This window comes from Hipposideros armiger, unplaced genomic scaffold (genome assembly GCF_001890085.2).
Source record: "Hipposideros armiger isolate ML-2016 unplaced genomic scaffold, ASM189008v1 scaffold_19, whole genome shotgun sequence".
NCBI classification, from domain to species: Eukaryota; Metazoa; Chordata; class Mammalia; order Chiroptera; family Hipposideridae; genus Hipposideros; species Hipposideros armiger.
Window position 1 is genome coordinate 1,952,704 of NW_017731369.1, and position 12,270 is coordinate 1,964,973.

General features: G+C 44.0%; 1 protein-coding gene across 1 annotated transcript in view; it reads left to right on the forward strand.

Moving 5' to 3' along the window:
- The window catches only part of BCO1 (beta-carotene oxygenase 1), a 45,654-nt gene extending 38,295 nt beyond the window's left edge, over nt 1-7,359 (forward strand). Inside the window, exon 9 of the mRNA XM_019634762.1 lies at nt 6,582-7,359. Within this exon, the coding sequence (XP_019490307.1) occupies nt 6,582-6,811 (230 nt within the window). The 3' untranslated portion in view covers nt 6,812-7,359. The remainder of the gene's footprint in view (nt 1-6,581) is intronic.
- Nucleotides 7,360-12,270: the final 4,911 nt, after the last annotated feature.

The window sequence follows — 12,270 nt, forward strand, 5'->3', positions numbered from 1 at the left end:
AAAAACGTAGCTCTTTTTTCTCCCTAATTCCCTAGATGTTTCCTTCAACCAACAAGAAGAAACTCTTGTGGGGCAGCTCTTTACTGGTTCCAGCAAGGCCTTGGTTCACAGACCAGAAAACCAAGATGGAATCCTTAGTTGGTGGTGGTTCCCATGGCTCCTTCTGCGTTGGAGATTTAGAAAATCTTCCTCCATCTTCATTCCTGGGTCCTGGGGAAGTTCCAGGTAAGTCCAGCATGTAAGACATATGCCCTGGTGGGATTTTCCAGTATTTTCTTTCTTTAAGTACATCCACTGTATTCCAGGAGAGCTACAGTGACTGATGTCTCTAGGTATCCTACCCTATTCCAGGAAGTGGGAAAGCTGCTGGGGGTCTTTGGGACAGGTGAAAGGCATGGACGGATTCCGAGTTTCCTTTCAGTCTGCCACTTGAGTTGAGCAAACGAGAGGCCTCCCCCTAGTTCAGGGTTTTGTAAATTACCATTGAAATGAATGTCTATGTTGTTTGTGCATTCTTCTCTGTTTAGGGCCAGGAACTGAGCTTTCTTCTTCTTATAATAATAATAATAGAACAGCTGACATGTATTGACAACTCACGCTGCGCTAAACACAGCTGAGGCACTTCACATGCTGGTTCTCACATAATCCTTGTAGCAACGCTGAGGTAGGTCCTGGGACCATTCCCATTTTATGGATGAGAAAACTGAGTATCAGAACAGTTAAGTAACTTGCCCAAGATCACACAGATGGTTCTTGCGACTCCAAAGTCCAACTTCTTCTCTACTACTTTAATTGCCTTAATCTCATTAATTTCTTCATCCTAGTGGCTTTATTTAGTACAGTGCCTGGTTTAAAGTAGGTACTGAGTAAAAGATCAGCACAAAAGATGAGAACTGGGCCTCCAGGCTCACAGCCTGGGTTTTGATCCTCTTTGTGCCTCAGTTTCATCATCCATGAAATAAAGATCGTACTTGTCCTTCATTCAAAGCGTTGTTAGGCAGCTTAAATGAAAAGTGCCTGACACATAGTAGTTGCTCAATACATTTTAGGTTTGTTTTTTTATTAACGAGCCTTAAAAGCAGATAAGAGGTTGAATCTTGGCTCCCCACCCTTACTAGTCACAGGATTTTGACAAGTTACTTAACCTCTCTGTGCCTCTGTTTCCTCACCTGTGAAGTGAGGGTGATACTAGACCTACCTCAGAGGGCTATGGTGAGGAGTAAATAATGTTCTTAAAGCCTTTTAGAAGAAGCACCTGCCGCTTAAGCATCACATCTAAGTTGGCTAAGATTGTGTGGGCAATTCATGCAGAGGATGCTACTCATATGCCCTTGAATGGGAGAGGCTCCTCATATCTTTGGGAAGAGCCTTACTTCTGGCTTGATGAGAGAGGAAGAAGGGGTCAGCTTCTCAGGCACCTAGAGTAGTCCAATCCACCCAGGTGACCATGGCATCAGAGATGACATAAGCAGATCCCTGGCACACCCAAAATAGTCATCGCACAACAAATCCAGTCTAATTGGGCACGACCAGAAGGCTCTCAGATGGTTAAAGAACAGGGTCTCGGAGTTACACGGCCTCATGTAACTACCGTCTCCTAGGACTGATGTGAAAAAGGGAGACTGTGTATCAAGGGTGCAGGCCAGTAACGAGTGGTCAAGGATAAGACGTCCACATGGCAGGGATTTTCGTCCCTTTGTTTCATTACTATATCCTTGTTTGCGATAGCACTGTATTAGTTTCCTATGGCTGCTGTAACAAAGTACCACAAGGTGTAAAACAGCACAGCTTTAGTCTGACAGTTCTGGAGGTCAGAAGTCCAAAATGAGTGTTACAGGAATAAAATCAAGGTGTCAGAAGGGCAGCCTCCTTCTGGAGGCTCTATGGGAGAGCCTTGTTTCCTTGCCTTTTCCAGCTTCCTCCTTCCTTGGCCCGCGGCCCCGCATCACGGCACCCTTTCTCCCGCTGCTTCCATCGTCACATCACTTTCTTCCCTTCGGTATTTAAGTCTCCCTCTGCTTCCCTCTTACAAGGACCCTTATGATTACACTTATGAGCCACCAGATAATGCAGGATCATCTCCCTATCTCAAACTCCTTACCTTTATGACATCTGCAAAGCCCCTTTTGCCACATAGGTGACATTCACAGGTTCCAGGGATTAGGATCTGGGTATCTTTGCGGGGGTGGGGGGGGNATTTTTGTTTGTTTGTTTTTGCAAGTGGAAATTGCTTTCTTATTTTTTTCTAATTGTAAAAATGATACAGGATCAGAAATGCACAGAGAGTAAAAAGCCTCTACCATGATACCACTGAGGTAACTGTGTTTTTACCATTACTCTATTTGCAACATGTACCATATAGCAGGTACTTAATATCTGTTGAATGAATTACTGTTAATATCTTGTGAACATCCTTTTTAGTCTTCAGACCAAAATCAAACAAACAAAACACAAAACAAAACAAAAAACCCAAGTCCTCTCTCTGAGGGTTTGTTTAGCCTCTAAACCAGGAGGGGACGGTTATAGTCACTAAAGACAGAAACTGCTGGGACAATATCACATCTCTTTGATCACACGTTTCACAACAGCTGATGTCTTACATCTATGGAATGTAGGGAGACAATAACACCAAATACACCATTCTCATGGCCATACACAATATCAAGGGCTGCTCGGTTTAAGCAATATCAAGAAAGGCTGCAAAACAGTCCGTAGCCCAGCCAGGAGTGGCTCCGACAGTAGATGGAAGGGTAGGTTCTGCACCGCCCCCCACAAATCATTCCTCCCACCATGGGCCCTCTTCCTTCCCTATAGCACCACGACGAGTTTTCTTGGGGCGCCTGAGTTCAACTCAACAATTTTTATTGAGTCTAGCATCCTTTTGATTGTTTACTCCCTTTTCCATAAACCAACACGGGTTTCTGATTACCTCTGGAAATGAATTAAAGCCAGATCCTGTCTGCAGACATATGCTGCATCTTTATTTCCCAAATTGAATTAGTGGCTAACATTGAAAAACTGGGATATTTGACATGTGAATCTGAATTTTCAGATCTCGAAAAGTCATCGAATTTGGCACCATTGGGCTCTTATCCCATGGAGCAATCAGCTAGCTGAGAGCAGCCTCCCACTTGGGACAGGGTGTGTGTCCTTCAGCTCCCTGTAATCCCACCTTCCCCTGTTGTGTTACATCCTGCCTCCACTGCTCAATTACTCAACTTGCTACCTCTAACTAATCATGTCAAAGTATCAGGGGGCACCTACTAAGCACCCTGCAGGAGCTCTGAAACCAACATACAGTGCAGTGAGGTCAGCACAGCACAGATAGCAAGAATATGGCATAGTACGGGACTCTGCCCTGAGACACTGATTGGAGGTTCCCTGAAGGTCATGTTTGAGCTGGGTTTTCAAGGATGAATATGAATGATTCAGACCGGTGGGTTGGTGGGGTATACTGCAAACAGTGAGGTGGTATTGAAAGCATGCATATACAAGGTCTTCTGTTGATTAGCTGCCTGTTGCATAGGTGACCTTCTCATGCCAGCAACTTCCTTTCCCATGAGTGACGCTGGTCTGTCTACAATCCTCTGCCCAGGTCCTCCCATTCCTTCTGTCAAAACACTAGAGAAGGTTCACCTCTACCAGGAAGAGCCTGCCTGACTAATCCCCACTTACCTCCAGTTACTTCAGCTAAGGCAACACTCCCATTCTAGGATAACTGGTTGGTTACCTGAGGGTGATTCTGTTATTTGAGCTCTTTGTTTTGTTTTGAAACCTCTGACATTTGAAGACTAGATCAGCATTCCAAGCAATTAATCAATAAGTATTTATCAAATACCTACATTGTGTAGAGAACTCTCTCTGTCATATATATCACTTTTGACCCCAACAGCAACCCGGCTGAGAAAGAAGATAAACACAAATAAACTAAGAATAGAGGCTACAATTTAGAAAACATTTATTAAGTGCCTGGTATTCACAATTTTTTAAATCCCTCCATCCATCCAACAGTCACTGAGCACTGGGCTAGGGCCAGGCATTGTGCTTGGTGCTTGGAAATTCAGACACACTAAAATTTACAAGCCAGCAGATAACATGGATAAATAAACCCATTACAATANGTTTCCTCCCAACCAAAGTTACAGGACAGGACGGGGTGGGGGTGGGGGTGCTGACTCCATGAAGAAAGTTGCTGGTCAGGTTAAATAGAAACACCTTTGATCACTTCTTAAGTTGTTTTAAGACTGTTTGGGTGGTTTTTAAATGAGAAGTCTTTCCCATGGCAAATCCGGACATGCAGACACAAAAGTCATCATCACCTTCCTCATATCCAACAATGGTGAGACCTGTGGCCTCAACACCAACTTCCTTCTAGGCGTTTAGACTTAGAGGCCAGGTGCAGATGCACGCAGGCACCAGCTGCTGGGCAGCATCAGGAAACAGCCCCTTGAGGTCAAGCACTAGCCGAGAAGCTGGGGATTTTCTCCGACAAGGCAAGCAAAGAGGGATGTGGGAGCATTGTGGAGATGAGCCAGCCTTTTCTCCTGTGATCAGGAAAGGCAGGAAAGGTTTCCTGGAGGGGTACACCTTCAGGAGCTGCTTGAGTGGCCGGAGGGAGCACCTGGCAAGGCACTGGTCCTTGTAGGATTAGGATGCAGTTTGGGATGAGGATTTGGAGGTGCATGCGGGTTGAATGAACAAAGCAGGTGCAGAGTGAATTCCCCAATAAAGAAAGAGGCAGTACCTGGGCCTGGAATCAGGAGACACTGTGGTAAACTTGTACAACCTGAACTGTGGGGTAAAGGTGGGCCACAGTAAAGACGAGTTGAAGCAGACGCCCCATTTATCTGTACTCCGGTAAGAAATGGAATTGGCATTAACTGAAGAGGTGTTGTCCAATGGCTTCTTCAAGGACTGGCAGTTGTTTTTTTAAAATAATACTTTTTTTGAGATCTAATTTACATAAAATCCACTTATTTAAAGTATATAATTCAGTGGTTTTTAGTGTATTCAAGATTGTGTAACTATTACCACTGTCTAATGTTAGAACATTTTCATCACAACCCAAAAGAAACCCTGTACCCATTAACATTCATCCCTTATTCTGCATCCCTCCTCCCACCAGTTCTAGCCAACAACAAACCTACTTTCTGTCTATGGATTTGCCTATTCTGAACATTTCATATAAATATGCGGTTTTTCTGTGACTGGCTTCTTTCACTTAGCATAATGTTTTCAAGTTTCATCTCTGTTGCTGCATAAATCAGTACGTCATTCTTTTTGTGGCTAAATAACATTTCATTGTATGAATAGACCACATTTTGTTTATCCATTCATCAGTAGATATATTTGGGTTGTTTCCTCTTTTGGGCTGTAATGAATAATGCTGCTGTGAACATTCATGTATGTTTTTATGTGGACACATTTTCATTTCTCTTGAATATATTCCTAAGAGTGAAATGGCTGTGTCATATGATAACGATATGTTTAACATTTTGAGAAACTCCCAAACTGGTTTTCAAAGTGGCTGCACCATTTAACAATTCCACCAGCAATGTATGTCCACATCCTCCCAAATTTGTTATTGTCTGCTGTTTTTATTTTAGTCATCCTAGATACAATGAAGTGGTATTTCATTGTGTTTTGATGTTCATTTCCCTAATAATGATATTGAACATCTTACCATGTGTTTATTGGCCATTTGTATATCTTCTTTGGGGGAAATATCTACTCAAATCCTTTGCCATTTTTAAACTGGTGTATTTGTCTTTCTGTTGTAGAGTTGTAAGAGCTCTTTATATATTGTAGATTTAAGTCCCTTATCAAATATATAATTTGCAATATTTTCACCTATTCTGTGGGTAGTCTTTTCACTTTCTTGACGGTGCCGTTGAAGTACTAATGTTTTTAAAATTTTGATGAAGTCGGGCCGGCCGAGTGGCTCGTTGGTTAGGAGTTGGCTTGGTACACCAGCTCTGAGCATCAGAGCCTCGGTTCGGATCCCACATGAGGGCCAGTGACGCTGCGCCCTCTACAGCTAAGATGGTGAACAACAGCTCNAAGCCAGGCTGCTAGCATGCTGCAGGTGCATCAGGTGAACTGGGCTCATTCAAATGCCCTTTGAGCGCAACTAGCCTGAGTTTAACCGAGTGACATATGTTAACTTAAATGCAGCATCGAAATTGATTTTTTATAATCAGAGTCTCTAAACAGTAGGAAAATAGCCATTCTGCAGTACATGCAATAATTTACCAAGTGCTTTTTCTAACTCACCATGTAAAAGATCCTCTCAGCAACGCTCTGAGGGTAGCGAACATTATCCCCACTCTACAGATGAAGACACTGAGGTTCAGAGAGGTAAAGGGACTGGGCCAGCCAGGGCTGGAAGCAGATCTGCTGGTTCCTAGTTCCCTGGCCTTACCCTCCTGCCTACGCAGAACATCATATTCACTTCCTTTCTGTTTTGATTAGATACATACTTTCAAAGAGGACAGGGAGACATAGCTGAGAAACCTATCCTTCCAGCTGGAGGAGGTTCAAGGCTGCCCTTTTACAAAGCGTCTCTTTTTGTTCCCCCGAAGGAATTATCTTATCAGCCATTATCTCTTCGAATCCCCAAAAGCCGCCTTTCCTGCTTATTCTGGATGCCAAAAGTTTTACAGAACTGGCTCGCGCATATGTTGATGTAGAGATGCACCTGGATCTCCACGGGTTATTCATCCCAGATGCGGACTTGGACTCAAGGAAACAGGTCCCTTCCCAGGAAGTCCAGGACAAGGCTTCAGACTGCCATGTGGCCTCACAGACCTGACTGGCTCGAGGCCCTGGGGCGAACCCCCCACTGCAGGCTCCCACAGGACCCAAGGTTTAATCCCTCCCTGGGTGGCAGGGAGGTGTTTCCTTTCATTTTGTGCTTATTCTTTTGGTGTTTGCTTTGAGACAAAGGTATGGAGATAGAGTTTATCAGTATCTTTTCTTTCATTTTATTTTGGCCATAAAAGCCTTGTTTGAAAGTCAGTCAAATACTTATTGATAAGTTCTCACACTTCTAAGAAAGCCCCTTTCCTATAAAGACCATCACCATGAGTTAGAAATTGTGTTAAGTCACATATTCATCATTCTTAGAATGAGCAACCACTGACATATTAAAGAAGAGACAAATAAATACTTACCATTGCTCCTTCCTCTCCCCGTTCCTTTTCTTCTTTCTTCCCAGTAGACTAGACTGTGCATCTCGGAGTTCTAGCTTTCTCAGTCATGCCCTGTGAGTGAGTTATGTGGCCGGGAAGGCATGTTGCTTTGTGGTCATTCCATGCAAGGCATGGCATAATAGAAAATAATAAAAAGTTTAATGTCTGTTCAGACCTTATTTTATTTTTACATGGCTTCTTTCCTCTGAAGTTCTTCTAAGGCAATAAAATAGAGTGGCAGAGCTAGATGGTTGGTAGCAAGCTAGATGGCTCACTGTACAACCAAATGTTCAACAGATTGGTGTGGGGATCAGTCGCCTTGTGCAGGAGGGGGTTAAGGGACTGGACACTGACCTGATTGGCCATGGCCGAGGGGCTGGAATCCAGGATTGAGTCTCATGCCAGGGCTGGCATGAGGCGTTCTTGCCTGATGCTGAGAACCAGAGCAGCAAGCTTCACCCATGTCTGTACAGGATCGAAGGCTCTCCAAGATGAATGTGCTGCCAGGGTAGGCCAGGCATTTGAGGCAGAGGTGGAAGGAGCTTGGTGGTGGGCACGGAAAGCAGGGAGCAAGCCAAACAGAGTCCCGTGTGAGTACTGGGAACCCCCTGGACATCTGAGTCTCATGTTTATAGTCTAATGGATGCCTGGTGCCAGGTTTAGAGACCAAAGGCAGTCCGGATAATTCCCAGGTACCCACATCCTGGGGTTACAGGAGCTGGGATTCCACCCTTATTCTTGTACCTGGCTCCTTCCGAGTCTAGATTTCATTCAGTCACCAAAGAGGATTCTATCTTCAGGACAGGAAGGAATCTCTGGTGACAGCACGTGAAATACCCCAGAGCGGGCAGATGGTCTTGGCTTTTGCCCTGCAGCCACCCCAAAGCCGTACTTCGCTTGCACTCAAATGTAGGCTCCAGCAGATCAGGGAGTTGTTTTTTTCTTTTTAATATAAGATTTTTACTGGAATAACTGTAGATTGCTGTGCAGTTCTAAGAAATAATACAAGAGGTCCCACATGGACTTTACAGTTTCCCCCAATGGTTAACATTTTAGTACAGTATCATAACCATGATATTGACATTGATCAATCCACAGATCTTATTCAGATTTCCCTGGTTTTGCTTGTACTCTGTGTGTGTGTGTGTGTGTGTGTGTGTGTGTGTGTGTGTGTGTNAGTTCTTGTCAAACGTGCTTTTTCCACTCCCTTGGGGGAATTCTGTTTAAAATTAGGGCTGTGCGTTATAGACACACGTTAAAGTAAGCTGTAGCGAATTTTAAAACTTGGATACTGTAATTCTCAGGATACTGTAATTCTCAGGATGTAGTCACAGCTCCGAGGACCAGGAGATCTTAGCGACTCAGAGGGGCCTTTTAAAACTTCAGTAAAACAAAGCTTACCCTGGTTTGCCATCTCAACTAACCAGATTAAAGGTTGATAAGTGCTGAACCAAGTGTATCAGATCTTTCAGGGGACTGTTAACTTTTTTTACAGCAACTTTCTTGCAAATGGGGTTGCTCTTTTAATAAAAGAAAAAAATGCTAAAAAAGCTGGAGAAACTTCCCAGTAAGCTGGTTAAGTATAGCCCAATAGTAGAAAATGACTCGAATTGACAGGTCAGAAAAAGCAAAATAAAGTGTCCTGCATTCTTAGTGCGCTGTCCTAGCAGAACTCAGCACACAAACCACATCTTAACCTTTGCATTAGCTGGACATTTGTGCTAACTCAGAAGCAGTTCAAGTGCTCTTGTAAGCTTCTCTTGGCTCTCTCTTTTGTAAATCCATTTGCACTCTGTGGATTTTAAAGGTGGTGGTGGTGGTGGGGGGTAGTCTTTGTTAGTAGGGGATTTGATTGCCAATATGACAGCTCATAGCTGGCAGTCAGAGGTTTGAGCAATCAATCTCAAATTGGGATCAGCAGGCCACAGTCTTCCTATTATGCAAAGTGTTCCCTGTTTGGGGAAATGCTTAGGAAAACTACTCAAGATGTACTATTGTTGTAGTTCTTTAAGTGGCATCCAGGCGGCTTCAAAGAAAATTGTGAATCCCCAAACACANCCTTTATGACATCTGCAAAGCCCCTTTTGCCACATAGGTGACATTCACAGGTTCCAGGGATTAGGATCTGGGTATCTTTGCGGGGGTGGGGGGGGGCATTATTCAGCCTACCAGAAGCACCTAGTTCTTAAGGCACGCAATAAATACTTGTTGCGAGAACGTGTGAATGTTAGCCATTTAGTATTGTTATTGGCATCATCTTGGCTCGTCCCTTTCAGGAGATACCATAACAACAAATGTGGTCTCCTCACCCTCAAGTCTTGCTCAAATCTCACCCAAATCTTACCTCCAGTAGATTTCCTGGCCCTATTTTTTTTTTTTTTAGCTGAGCCATCCTGCCACCTGTTGGCAGCTCAGCAACAGCTCAGCTCGGGCCAGGAATCGAACCGCTGTTTGCTCAGAGCTCACAGTCTTGAGCGAGCTCTTAACCAACTGAGCCACTCGGCCGGCCCCTGACCCTGTTTTAACGTTGCAACTTGCTTCCTCCATCACACACACTCCTAATCCCTTTATCCTGCTTAACTTTTTTTCTCCCCCATCTCCCACCCCTTCCCGAGCACTTTTTGCCTTCTGGCATACAGTAAAATTTACTTATTTATTACATTTACTGGTGTTTGTCCATCTTCCTCACTGGAGTGTAATCTCAAGGATTACATTGGGGACAAGGATTTTTCTCTGTTTTAGTCTCAGATGGATCCTAGGAGTCTAGAACAGTGTCTGGCACATAGCAGCTGCTCAATACACAAGTGTTGAATGAATGAATGGCCTCCTCAAGTTTCCTTTCAGCTTCGAGTCTGATCTTTATCTTTTGTGACCGATCTCAGCCTTCTTGACAAGGAGTCACTGCCTGTGGTGAAGCCAATTGATTCTAGGTAACCTATGTTTTATCCTATCCACAAGTCTACCCCATTCCATTAACACTCTGGCAGTTTGGGTCTCTAAAACATGGATGAATTCAATTCTCCTCTCCACCAAAATGTGCAAAAGTCTGGGAGGGAAATGGATGGCTTGGCTTTGGATATTTATTGAAGGATAAAGTTTTCAGAATTCCGAGGATCACAGCGTTGGGAGGGTCTGCTGTCCCTGGCTGACATTGCTGGGGTTTGATACTGTTTTCCCTAGTCTGCTAGAAGTAATGAGTTTGTGGTTTCTGCAGCTGGTCAGGCTCAGGATGTTTGCTACACAGGGTTCCTGAGCACCTGAGGGGCTTCAGGGTGCCACAAGCTTGCATATATTGCATGTGATTTTTTTGTGTGTATGTTCTCAAGGACAGTAGAGTCCATAGCTTGTATCAACTTCTCAACAGGGAAAGTTGAAGAAATTGTGCTCTGCTATAGCTGTGTGGATTCTGTGATTCTGCGACTCATGACGGAAACCTCAAATCAACAGGCTGTACACAGCTTGGAAAGAAAAGGCAGTCATTTCAAAGGCATGGCCTCTTCTCCCCATTCCTACCCCCTTAACAAGTCCCTAAGTTATTGTGTTAAAGATGCTAAACCAGGTGCGGTTTCAAATCGCAAGTTGACCAATCTCAGTATTTGCAAGACTCTGGGCATTACCTGAGACCTCAATTTTTCTCATAGGTAGAATTGGATGGCTCTACTTTCTTTGATTTTTGTGTGAATATGAAAGTGCTTCAAGGGTACAAAATGCTATAGAATTGCAAAGTATTCATGACAAAGGGAAAATGTGCCCTTTTTTGCTATGTGGCAACAGACTGGCTGTTCCCTATTCCATCCATCTATCCATCCATCCATCCATCCATCCATCCATCCATCCATCCATCCATCCATCCATCCACTTATCCATCCATCTATCCACTGTGTCCATCCATCTATTCATCCTCCCATGAACACTTATTTCCTCACAACATGCATAAAAGTTAACATGTACCTGACAAAAACTTTATATAAAACACTAACCCTCATAAAAATCGTGAATAAACTGAAGTTCAGAGACCTCAGGTCACTTGCTGACAATCACACAGCGGGAACGTGAGGGAGCAGAGCCTGCTTGAAAACCTAGTTCTGTCTGATGCCAGCAGCAATGCTCCTCGTCACCACCCACCAAAACTCTCTTAGGGACAGAGGAGAGGGAGCCACGTGGCCCAGGAGGAAGGTGGTGGTGGTGTGTGTGTGTGTGGGGGAGGTGGGTCTACCAAATACAGCACCTTGAAATGTTTTACCGTAAAATCATGCACCTGTTACAGTGTGCGCCATATTATGCCCATGCTTGTTTTAATATCACAGAACTTCCCAGCAATCTTTACGTACAAGTGAAGCTTTGGGAAGGGGGTATACTCCAGTATAGCTTTCTGCTACAATCCTCACCACACACCCCATTTCCCATGTCAGATGTCTGTGGTTCATGTTTGAGTCTTATCTCCTGGGTGGGACTAGAAGCACCTGGAGAGCAAGATCTGAATCTGATTCCTCCTTTCTCCCTCCCAAGGCCTAGCCCAGTACCCAGCAGGAAACAAGTACACAGATCATAAGTTTGGCAAATACTTACTGAATTCCTGCCTAACCAAGTCAGGTGCCATGGGAGATACAGGTGGATGCGATGTGGTCCCAGCTCTCAAGACATTTATAATTGAGCTGGAGAGGTCAAGCTTCCAGAATCTGCTCGAAAACCATCTTCCTAAGACTCTTGGCAAAGCATTTTAAAAACTTGGGACTGTAATATAGCAATAGAGAAAATGGTAGGTAATTGGACAACCAAGTTTCATTAAATAGGGCAAATTTTGTGAAAAGTGGCAACCTGTTCCTCTGGAAAGGTAGCATTGTGTCAATTAAAGAGCACACCTTGAAGTCACAAAGTACAAATTATTGATGTTGAAACTGCCATTTCCCAAGAGGGAAAAGTTGAAAGCACCTGCACTAGATGCTATCTGTTTAGCCAGAGGGGTTTCAGTCTGATCACTTGGCCTTTCAGGGTCACATTCAGAGCTTTAGCAGCGCAGGTAAACCCATGTTCCTTTCTACCCAACTTGCGTAGGTTCTATGTTTTTTAATTTTTTTTT